This window comes from Macrobrachium nipponense, chromosome 10 (assembly GCF_015104395.2).
Source record: "Macrobrachium nipponense isolate FS-2020 chromosome 10, ASM1510439v2, whole genome shotgun sequence".
NCBI classification, from domain to species: domain Eukaryota; kingdom Metazoa; phylum Arthropoda; class Malacostraca; order Decapoda; family Palaemonidae; genus Macrobrachium; species Macrobrachium nipponense.
In genome coordinates, this window is record NC_087204.1 from 78,250,200 (window position 1) to 78,262,699 (window position 12,500).

At 38.4% G+C, this 12,500-nt stretch overlaps 1 protein-coding gene across 2 annotated transcripts in view; it reads left to right on the top strand.

Moving 5' to 3' along the window:
* LOC135223712 (adhesion G protein-coupled receptor L3-like) overlaps window positions 1-12,500 on the top strand; it is a 121,414-nt gene that overhangs the window by 106,743 nt on the left and 2,171 nt on the right. For both annotated transcript variants that reach the window (XM_064262448.1, XM_064262447.1), the window contains exons 16-20: window positions 5,220-5,546; window positions 6,047-6,171; window positions 8,222-8,285; window positions 8,674-8,839; window positions 10,953-11,089. In XM_064262448.1, the coding sequence (XP_064118518.1) occupies window positions 5,220-5,546; window positions 6,047-6,171; window positions 8,222-8,285; window positions 8,674-8,839; window positions 10,953-11,089 (819 nt within the window). The remainder of the gene's footprint in view (window positions 1-5,219; window positions 5,547-6,046; window positions 6,172-8,221; window positions 8,286-8,673; window positions 8,840-10,952; window positions 11,090-12,500) is intronic.

The following is a 12,500-nucleotide window of genomic DNA, read 5'->3' on the forward strand; positions in this document are numbered from 1 at the left end:
AGTTAGCAACATTTACGACTGTCTTGTAAAAGAGGCCCCAAAAGGAGTTGTAAATAGTCATTTTCAACTTCTCGTGGGAGGTAGGGAAATTCTTTTTATAACATTTTTCCTTACAACATGTGCATTTGCATGTCTTCCTCTTTCGTTTGATGTGTTTTTTCGTAAATTTGCCGACCTTAAACTTTTGCCGGCATGGGGTGCTGCATATCGATTTTATTACCATGGCTCCTAGGAGTTAAGCCAGAACCACGGCAAAATAACTCATTTTAGAAGAAAATTCAGACACTCTTTCAGTTGCCCCTCTTCACCAGCCTCTGTTCTCTTTGAAAACCTCTTTGCCCCTTTTGATTGGCTGCCTTTGAATTTGATCTTCACAGATATTCCAAGTTTGGGTGGAAATCATATTGGAAAGAGAAAGTTGGACCTTGGACAGAACACATGTTGGAAACGAGGCTATAAAGTGAGGAGTCCACAGACAAGTACCCTTAGAACTTCTCCAGCTGTAGCAGCGTTCACTCCTCTCCCTCTATTCTGGGGACCCCCACGTGATCATTTATTGTCCATAGTAAGAAAACTTCAGCTCAGCAATTCTGAAAAAGCCAAGACCAGCAAGGATGCCCAGGTACTCTAATGGAGTAATGTCGAGTGCAGTCAGTTACCGGTTTTTGCCTCTTGTCTGCACTTTCTTTTCATTTTACTAAGGCAGCTTTTCCCCTATTGGCTCAGCATCACATTCACTATTTTGGTTACTGTAATACAGTTCCCCCATTGCTACCTTCGATGCTGCAAATAATTCCACTTGTAATGCTGAATCTAATTGTGATATTCCCTTTTAGACCAGCATCTGCTACATCGGAAAGTAATGTTGTTGTTGCATGCTAAGCATCCCTTTAATTTATAAAACAGCACAGTATTCTTTTCTGTGTAAGCTCTTAGTCATTCTATATCCCTGTGAGTGGACTCTGATGTGAAATAATAAAAGACGATTGTGTTTAACATTCCCGACGTGTCTGTCACCTTATTACTGATCCTGGAATGCAAATCTCATTGCAGAGGCAAATATTCCCGCCTAGCTGTGAGTAATCTGGAAACCTTGGCAGTGATACAAGGAACCCTTAAGTAATTTGCTGTGAGCAAACCTTATTCCTGTGCCTGGATCATTTTCCAACCATGTGCCCCAGCTGACCTTCAACCAACTGCATTCCATTTAACTTCTGGACCATTGCTAGTCCCTGTCACCCTTAAGGTGTAAATTGCTTACTCAAGTAATTTAGTGTAAATATACTTCAGTTAAATTAAACCTCTAGAGTTTTTATATAACTTCAGCCGTAGAGTTTTGTTATGTTTCTGTTCTCTAACAAGGCCTTTTGAGTGTCAATAAGTCACTGCCTCAGTTTTCAGAGACAAAACTTGAAAACAATGATGGCGACCTCCCGTAGAATCGTGTGAAAATTGTGAATAACGGATTCCATTCAGTAGCAATTGCTAAACTGATGTCACAAGTGATAACCGATCTGAATTCTTCAGTGTGAATCGAGTTCCTTTCTTTTGAGTGCACGACAAGGGTTCCAAATCTCCACACCAGGTAAGGAGTCATTTTTTTTATTTCTCATTATTTTGTATTTGACTAAGTATTCTAGTTAGAGGTGAACAAAATCTGACTGCTATTGAGAACAGCGATAGGAAGATTTTTAAGATACGTTCATGCTGATAGTCTAGAGAGAGAAAAATTCATTAACCTGTTAAGCGTCACCCACGTAATAATACGTTTACCGCGATCTACTCGGTAGCGCCTTCAACGGGATATTACGTTCAAGACTTTAACTGTGCTTGTCAAGCCGTCAGCCCCGTAATAATACGTTTACTCGTATAGAAAGTGTACGAACATCATTTGGTAACACTCTCAGGACACGGGAAACTTATTTCCAGCCTGGCAACTCTTTCCTGGTGGTCGCTTATGCTAGAAAACTGCGTGTCCCTGCTGGTTTTCTTTCAGTACGCTTCGGGCGTTTATCGAGACAAATATGTTATCGTGTCTTTCACAATGAAAGTCCCAAAGAGGAGGCGTATTTCTTCAGGTGAGATCAATCAAATACTAGATGAGGAGTCTGATATCGATAACCTATTTGATGATGAGAGCTCTAGTTCTGAATCCTCCAGTGATGAGGATACAAACTTTTCTTTCAATAGCGGGAGTGAAGATGACTTTTCTTTGCCGAGTGACTGGACTCCGAGAGAGAGAGAGAGAGATCCCTTTACTTTGATTAATTTTTTTTACTCCAACATTTAATAATTTCCTACACTTAACTACAGTATGAATAATAAGCATAAAAATCAATATTAACTTTGAAAAACTATCATCAGTGCTATGATCGCTGATTACAAAAAAAGCGTGACGGTACGTTAGCAGCGAGCTCATCCTGGGCGGACGCTTAACAGGTTAAATAACCTTAGCTTATTTTTTTACATGCTACTGCATGAAGCACATAGGTATTTAGGGAGTGCTTTAAATACAAAATGAAACCAGTGCCATATTTCATGATTTGCCAGTGTAACTCGTCGAATCTCACAACGTAAAGAAACTTCGTTAGTTAGGCATGTAAGAGAATCCATGTTGTTTCATTGCTGTCTGAGCGCATTTTCTCTCCCTCTCTCTCTTACACAGTAAGACTGCATGTGTAGGTAGGATAGGAAGGAATAAAATCCTTGCATTAGGATTGTTCCTGCAGAAATCCCTGGTCACGTGTCTAATCGAGTTCTATCGACTTGTCCCCCTTCTTATAAAAAAGTTATCCACAGTTATGTGACATCTATTTACAACCAAATTTAAATGTTATTTACAAGGATCCAACCGCATTTTAACACTGTATTTGCATAGAGTTATTCCACAGGTGCGTGGAATTCATTTGCTATTCACTTGAACTGCCTTTTAGAATGGTTCACTGGTATTCCCACATCAATTGCATGAATTTCTGCACTGCCTGGAGAACATTTGCAGTTCTTTTGGCTGTCATCTCATCTGCTTTTGCCCATATTCCAGCCAAGACCAGCACGATGCCCAGGTACTCTAATGGAGTAATTTTGAGTGCAGTCAGTTACCGTTTTTTGTCTCGTCTGTACTTCTTTTCATTTTTCCAAGGCGACTTTTCCCCCTATTGGTTCAGGATCACATTCACTATTTTGGTTACTGTAATGCAGTTCCCACATTGCTAGCTTTGGTATTATAAATAATTCCTCTTGTGATGTTGAATCTAATTGTGATATTCCCTTTTAGACTAGCATCTGCTATATCGGGAAGTAACGTTGTTGTTTCATGCTAAGCATCCGCTTAATTACTAAAAAAGCTCAGTATTCTTTTCTGTGTAAGCTCCCAGTCATTCTATATCCTTGTGAGTAGACTTTTATGTGAAATAATCAGAATCGTGTTTAACGTTCCCCACATGTCCATCGCCTTCGTACTGATCCTGGAATATTTGCAAAGGCAAATATTCTTGCCTAGCTGTGAGAAATCTAGAACCCTTGGAAGTGACCAGTAGAATCTACATATATATTTCAGCCTAAAAAGCAATAAAAACTATTACCCCACTTGGCTATGACATTAAGGATGGATCTATCACAGCTCTAATACATATCCAATAAATATATCTGGAAACAACTGGTATATGTAATATGTATGAGAGGCAATAGACTTTTATCCATCTTGGGATCAGGTCAGCAATGTGACCTTGTTGTGGCTATGGTAACCCGGCTTTGTTTCCCACTATTGAACATCAAAATTTCTTCATATATCTTTGAACTTGGATCTTAAGGCTTTTTAGTGAAAGTGTAACCAAAAAAAGTGTGAAGAATTCGAGAAGTGACGAGGTCATTGTGGCTATTACAATTAGATATATAATATGTTTGCGTGTCACTTTCACAATACCCGCAATGACCTCTTAACTTTCGCTTATCTTTTTTGGTTACTACATCTCATAATGGGATTTGAAGCCACACTAGTAATTTAGGTTGAGATTAGCATTAATCACCTTGTAACCTATGAACAGGCACCCCGGAATATAGTTTCTCTGTTCTTTCCCCATCTGTATTCAAGGCTTACAGTGACGTTAAATAAGATAAGTAAAAAATTCACCAAAGTTTCTTTGGTGCAATCGATTTTTCTGTCCAGTGTATAATCAAGGCCACTGAAAACAGACCTATCTTTCGGTGGTCTCGGTGTAATGCTGTATAAGCCAAAGCCCATGAAACTCTCAGCCAGCCATGGTGGCCTGTGTTGATGCATTACCAGACGCACGATTATGGCTAACTTTTACTTTAAACAAATAAAACTACGGAGGCTAGAGGGCTGCAATTTGGTATGTTTGATGTTTGGGGCCGTGGATGACCAACATACCAATTTGCAGCCCTCTAGCCTCAGTAGGTTTTAAGATCTGAGGACTGACAGACAAAAGGCATCGCAAGAGTTTTCTTTTACAGAAAACTAAAAAAGAAAAAGTTACGAAATCCATTAGTCGTTGTGGTTATTCATTGTAATGTCGGTCTTAGGAAACGACATTCTGAAGGCTTTATGTTCCAAGGTTGTAGCTGCCACAGCTTCTCACATTAGTGAAGGGTCGGGGGAGGACCTAGACCAGTGGTTCCCAAAGTTTGCCGTGTGTTTGATTGACTGAGGGTGCCTTAATATCTGGCGGAAATAAAAAAAAAATAAATGAAATAAAAACTACTGAAAATTTATTTTTACATCGATTCTATTTCTCATCCCTGGTTTCAATAGTATCGATACTTCGGCGTCCATATGCCCATCACTACAATTTATCCTTATATTTTCTTGGCTTCAGTTATATAAGTGTGCTCATTACCCATATATTTAATTTTCAACCGGCCCAACTACTCATACACTTACATTTTACGTTGAATGAGGTAACATCAAAGTAAAGACGATTATTTTCCATTTTCAATTTATCGATGGACAAAGTTTTGTCAATCTGCCATTCAATTTATTGCAGAGCACTGACAAACATGATTTTGTAATAAGGGTGACATTCCTGGTATGGAAGCCTCAACCCTGAAAAGGTCGGGAACCTCTGATACAGACTTTCACGTAGTCCCGATTAAAAGAACGTTTTTTCATGACTTTGTCTCAAGTTTGCAATGATAAGTGTCATGAAAAAAACATTTGTTGTCAACATCAGTCTACCAGTTCCTTCCTCCTTTCTTTCCAGGCTCAAGAAGAACTGGTGCTTCATTTGGTCAGCGAAATAGGAAGCGGTGCGTCAATCTTGTGTTTGGTCCTGACCATCACCAGCTATTGGATTGTGATGTCGGTGAAGAAGAATCAGCGCCTGAATCGATCGACGAAATCTGACTTGACAATGATTAATTTGTGCTTGTGCTTGTGTCTGTTCCTCTGCCTCTTTCTGCCGAGGGTCACGGCGGAAACTTCCGAGGAACTGTGCATCGCCATCACTTTTTTCCGTCACTATTTCATCATGGCAACGTTCACGTGGAATGCGCTTTGGTCACTCTTCCTGTTCATCAACATAATACAGGTAAAGGGCAAAGCGTGATCATTCAAAAAGAATCAAGCAATTCATTCCAAAAAAGGAACATGCTGAAGAAAACTAAGAATCAATTTGATAATTGAGTTAGTGGAAGGCAGAGTGGGTTTAGAGCGTGATGATGATGATGAGGGCAAAAACCTCTAAAATTAAAAAAAAAAAGTATATGTGGCTTTTGGTTTCATAGCATACTCATTTAACTCAAAATAGGCATATGTCAGTTTAGGTAAACGAAGGCATGCTGCCTTCTGAGCATCTGCTCGGCGGGATTTAGTGACATTCAGTATGTACACTCCTGTCAATTTTTTAAAGGAGTATGAGAGAAATGAGAATTTCCCACTCTGTATCGTGCATTAAAGTGAGATATGTTTAAAGTAACTTATTTGTTACTTGCACTGAATACTCATAAATTTCCCATAGTCACTGAAATATTGCAAGCCTTCACGTGTCCTCCTAACCTGATTAATATTTTTTCTTTTTTCCCCTGGCAGGTACTATCAAACATTACCCCGACCACGAAGCAGATTCTGATAGCTGGTTATTTTTTGCCCTTGTTCATAGTTGTCTTCTCGCTCGTTCTGAGCTTCTCCCTCCAAATCTACAACAGGAAAGACGTGTAAGCTCTGTAATTTCGAAATATAATCATTTGAGTTAGGTAATGCAATATTTTCGGAAAATGAAAACTTTTTGTTTAAAATCTGCTCGAAGAAGGCCAGGGCAGCTTGGAAAATAAAGTACAAATTTTAAAGTCATTTCTGCTTTCAAAGAATGGTCAAACGAGCATCTTACCTATAGGCATGTCAGTTAGGACCAAACATAACAAGCGTGTGTTTTCAACTGGCAAAAATTGGAGTCACACTGTCCGACAAGGCAGTGTCAAATAAGCAGGATCAGGTGTGGCCTCAATTTTCCCGTCAATACTGAGTGCTTGATGACAAGTTCTGCAGTCAAAATCTTGCTGGTGTGATACAGCTCTTACACATCTAAGATACATGACCGAAATGAAAAGAAGAAACGAAGTTTACAAAGAGAATGAAGGCCATGATCAAGAAGTTTTACTAATAGGGACTTACATCAAACTAGAAAAAGCTTTAGAAATGTCAAGAGTAGTGGTTTAAAGATTCTCCTGATTTGCTTACATGACCAAACACCAATAAAAAAAGGATCCTATATGGGTGACCAAGCAGATGTTCAGTCAACTGGAGAGCTCTCCTGAACAGCAGAATCAGTGCATACTAAAAAAAGGGAATGCTAAAATGATGGGTAAGGGAGATGATGAGTGACATGGTTGCAGGAAAGATCATGGAAATGGAAATGCTGGGTACACAAAGGAGAGGAAAGCCGCAGAGAAAATGGATAGACTGTACTGAGAAAACGTGACAGGCAGAGGAATAGAAATACCTAGAAATATCCAGAAAAGACTCATTACAAACAGCGAATCCAACTTGAGGGACTATGCTTGTCGCGATTTCTCTGCGCCTGGAATAGACTCTAGTCCATGATTTCTCTGCGCCTGGAATAGATTCTAGTCCATGATTTCTCTGCGCCTGGAATAGATTCTAGTCCATGATTTATCTGTGCCTGGAATAGATACTAGTCCATGATTTCTCTGTGCCTGGAATAGATTCTAGTCCATGATTTCTCTGTGCCTGGTATAGATTCTAAGTCCCAATATGGTACAGGACAGGAATGATCAGGCCTGAAGGGCGAAACCTACAAACATCAGGATATTCTACATTAGATCCAGCAAAATACGCAAGAATTTACAAATTTATTACAAAAAGAGACTATTTGAAATTTAACATGACAAACTAAATGGACCATGCGGTCGGCCATGAGGCTCATAAGGCAAATCACAAATTCTTACAAACACCCAAAACTTATCCCTACATCTCTTCTCCAGAGCTACAAATTCACTGACTAAACACTGTGCAATCACTAAACTATTCAGTGCTGAAGTTTAACTGACATAGACCCTGATGTTAAAACTACTTACAGATAAATTCAACACCTTGGCACAGACTCTTACTATACACGAAGCTTGGGTAACAGATCTTGGCTGTGAAAGAGATGACTGGAGTTACCTGTTGCCTACCTCGGTTAAGGCATCTCGAAAAAGGAGGCAGAGTATGGTGTGCAATCCGGGGGTCAGCTTGGTTTCTTATCAAAAGTTCGATATTGAATCAGTTGGCAATGCATTAGCCATATACACAAAAAATACAGAATCTCAATTCGAGATGAAACAACCCATAACGTCAACTGATTCATCAGCAATACTCTTCACTCATACTCTCATGTTGCAATAGAACCGCCAGCTCGGCCACCTGCCTTCTATTGTTGCTAATCCTGAGCGTTGTGAAGGATTTATCTCGGAAAAAGCGCACCCAGTCCTTTTTCGCAACAATACTGAGGAAGAAGAGGAAGAAGATGCTAAAAGCAGTAGTTTACAACCAGGCAAGAAGGTTATACAGTAACACAGCTGAAGAATCCTAAAACCATAAAGAATATGTGTTATGGCTATTAGATTAACGACATACATTTTAGGAAGGTATGGGGTTAAGGACGTTTCAATGCAAGAAGAAACCTCCTCTCAAATGAGGCAAAACAGCTGTATAATTCGTACTGCAAGAATGGAGTCAATGCTTTTAATACTTTTTTTTTTCCAGGTGCTGGTTAGCCCCAGGTTTTGCTCTCTGGTCGTTCATTTGTACACTTTCACTCATTTTGCTTGTAAGTATACCTTTGTAATGACTGACCATCTCAAGTAATGTCCTGATTGTACGCATAATACAAAATCTGATCTGAAGTTTTTTATTTCTATTTTATGAAGTGCAAAATTGTGCTGCACGTGTAGCTTGGATCTTTCCTATATAGTGACCCCCAAGGGTTTTCGTGGGTCGTTACCTAGGACCGATATTTTTTGGGGGTCATTATCTTCATGATATTTACATTCTTTCGTTTATGTTTTGACGGTCATCCCCAACGGGATTGCACTAAACCCGCCGCAAAGGTTGAAACGTACTGGGTTAAAACCCTTGAGAGTCCCTATCTAGGAAAGATCGGTAGCTTTAACGAAACAAATCTGCGGCATTATGTAAAATCACTGCTCTTTTATCAGGTGAACCTGATCATCTACGGGATGGTTGTCCAAAAAATGTGTACAAGGTCAGACCCTGCCACCAACAAGGATCATTCGAAGACAGTCATTAAGTTGAAAGGATCGGTCGCCACATTTCTGAGCTTGGGTCTGACTTGGTCTGTGGGTTGGCTCCTGATGCTTCAAGGTAACATTTAGAGCTAGCTCTCTCTTTCGTATTCCTCAACCCCAATAACCGTATGATTACTTACATTCGTACAAGCACTTCCGAAATGTTTTCATCCAACCGTGCACATTACTGTCATTTATCAGGGAATGACATTTACTCTTACATAATCTTATCAAGTCCATAACTTCTTTCATTATTCAGGCAGTATAAATGTCAGTTACGGTGATACTACATTCCATAACTTTGACCGAAGAGGCACTCTTCTATCTAATAAAGGTTCACTTTGAAAATATAATTTCTGAAACAAATAGACAGACAAACTCACACATATATTGATAAACTTGTGTACATACATATTATTATTATTACCTGTAATATGTGGACGGACATAATGGGACCAACAGCGATGGTGCTTAACAAACAAAGTAAGCTTTCACAGAACTGGATGTCTATATAGAAAACACAAAAATGGAGAGGGAGAAACCAAATGGAAGGCAAAAGGGACAAATAAACAAAGTTTATTTATAGTACTACATCCATGCAGAGGTAAACTTAACGTACTTACGATCTTTGATTCACTTCAATTGCCAAATACTGATGAATTAATAAACAAAAACCAATGTAAACTTTTACCTCATAACCCAACTCAAGTTCAAAAATCTCTTAGGCAAGAAAATCTCTTAAGATCCTTTGCAAGCTCAATATGAGTTAGAAATACTACATTACAACCACGGATATCAGCTCTAGAACCCACAGACCAGAAACTAAACAACGGAGCGAAGTCGTGCTAAGTAGAACGCTGTGCAGTGACGCTTCACAAGAAATATCAACCCGGCATTGCCATGCTCTGTGCTTGTGCTTCGCAATCATCGTTCATGCTCATTAACTGGTCAGCTGGTATAGTGGCTAGTGTCGTGGCATGCCGCTAGGATGTCGCGTGCTCATGCCTCCCCAAGGCGATGAAAAATCACTGTCTCTGCATCACGATCAGTTACTGCTGGAGTGTGGAGTCTGCAGTGGGAGAGAAGCCAATATACTTTGGAAGCTTGAATTTCAAGTCAATGGCTACTGTGTGCTTGTTCCCTGTGGATAGGTTTCATCTACTGAAATAATGATAATAATAAGTAATAATGTCATTTCCAATGGTGAGGCCGAAAGGACCAGCATTCACATGTTCTTACGCAACCTAAGCTCGAAGGATTCTAGAACATGAAAGGGGGTTGGGAGGAACTGCTTACAGTCAACAAACTCTGTTTGCTTGTTTTTTCAAAACGTCTTTTGGAGAGATGACAGGAGCGGTGATGTACTGAACATGTCCACACGCAGGTTTAAGAATTAACATTTAAACAGTTAGATATTTATGATACCTTTTTTTTTTTTGTCACACCGATTCCGATTTAGCACTTTTGAATCGAGTCAGGCTGGATGCCCTAGAACTTGCCACACCAACGAATGATTTTATTGACGGCACCTGGGAGATGGGAAAACTGACCAGATAGAAAGAAGCACAAATTATGCACAAAATGCTTAGAAAAAGCAAAGCTGTGGGGAAAGCGCCCTGCAACCGAAAACACTGAAATCAAAGCAATAAGAGACGTGGAGCAATAAATGGTACTAAGCTTTGTGGAATTCCATCAGAAACTGAGGAAGTTGTGGTTCTTAGAATGAATTAACAAGAACCAGTGTATACGAAAGTTGGACCTTTCCTTGATAGTGACCCCAGCAACGTTCGGGGTCGCTATCTAAGATTTATATTCCTTGGCGTCATTATCTTTATGATATTTACAATCTTTTATGTGTTTACGGTCATCCCCATCGGGCTTGTATTAAACAAGCCGCAAAGGTGGATACATACCCGGTTAAAACCCTTACGGTCACTGTCTAGGAATGATCCAGAAAATTCTGTACAAAGGATGCGTTTCCATTTCTGTAATGTAACCACTGTTTCTATTTTGTTTACCTTCTTAGTTAAGAAGTTATCTTGGTTCCTCGTGAACATTTATTTGCTGGGTACTGATTTTGGTTTCCTTTGAATTCCCTTTTTGTGCCATGCAATAACTATCCTTGCAAAATGTTTATTTATTTGGACTCTTCCTGGATTTTAAATTCACTCAACGCTTTTTTTTTTCAGAATCTCCGCCGTTTTACCTGAAGTTAACATTTAATCTGGCAACTTCTTTGCAAGGAGTTGGCATTTTCTTATTTAATGTTCTTCTCCATGATAAAAACATGGAAATGCTAAGAGGTTTCATTGGCAATTTGATACAGGTAAGGACTGGGTTTCATACACTTACCGTGAGTTTGTGATATAATTCTTTAAAAAATATCTCCTGACAATTCTTAAGCAGATCACTTGAAATAAACAGTGAATTTACAATTAACAACAGCAGAAGAATTTTGCTACTTTTAGTAGTACTCAGAAGACGGAATCACTACACTTGGTAATTTTTCATAGAGAAAAGAATCCAAAATGTATGTGTGTGTGTGTTTGTGTGCATATGTGTGCGTGCAGACTTTCACATCTAACATTTTAATATCCTAACTGGAAAAACTACTCCTAGTCAGGTTGGAAGACCATTACTTAAGAAATGAAGAAAACCAAGATTTATTTGGTTAATTTTCTATCGTTTGCTGTTTATTGTTAATTTTTCCTTTGCAAGAAAACAGGATTCTAAAAATAAAAAATCCAATTTTATACTGAGTCGATTCAGTATCACCGGCTTCCTCTGTTTATAGTGTCTTAGGTGTTAGAATAAAATGGTTTAAAAAGTTAACCAGTTGTCTTAACATCATTATGAATTCAAACTGGGTTTCTGTTTGTTCCATGAAACAACTAGATGCCCTTTTCTTCAGTATTTTACTAGAAAAAAGGTAATAATAAGCTTAATCGCTGAGTTCATAAATCAGATTAATGTTGGATTCAGTTCTATAAAAAAATTGCCAAGTTTAGTGATTTCGTCTGAGTACTATTAAAAGTAACAATTCCTCTGCTATTATTAATTGTAATGTCACTGTTTACTTCAAATAATCTACTTAACCCTTAAACGCCGAAGCGGTAAAAATAAAAAATGTCTCCCGTGTGCCGGAGATGTTTCAGAGTGAGCGCGGAAGCGGAAAAAATATTTTTTTTCAAAAAATCGCAGCGCGCTTAGTTTTCAAGATTAAGAGTTCATTTTTGGCTCCTTTTTTTTTTCATTGCCTGAAGTTTAGTATGCAACCATCAGAAATGAAAAAAATTATCATTATCATATATAAATAATGCGAAATAGGATAGCGCAAAAACGAAATTTCATTTATAATTGTATTCAAATCGCGCTGTGCGCAAAACGGTTAAAGGTAACAAGTTACTTTTTTTTCGCTGTAATGTACACTAAATTGCGATCATTTTGGTATATAACACATTTTAAAACAATAAAAGGAACACAGAGAAAATATTATCACAAATTAATGCATGAATTCGTAACGAGCGGACGTAAACAAATATTTTTTTCAAAAATTCACCATAAATCTAAATATTGTCCTAGAGACTTCCAATTTATTTCAAAATGAAGACAAATGATTGAATATTACTATAATGTAAGAATATTAGCTTACAAATGCAGTTTTCGACCATATCTGACAAGTTAAATTTGACCGAATGTCAAATTTTTTTTTATATATTTTTTCTATATGCAATTAT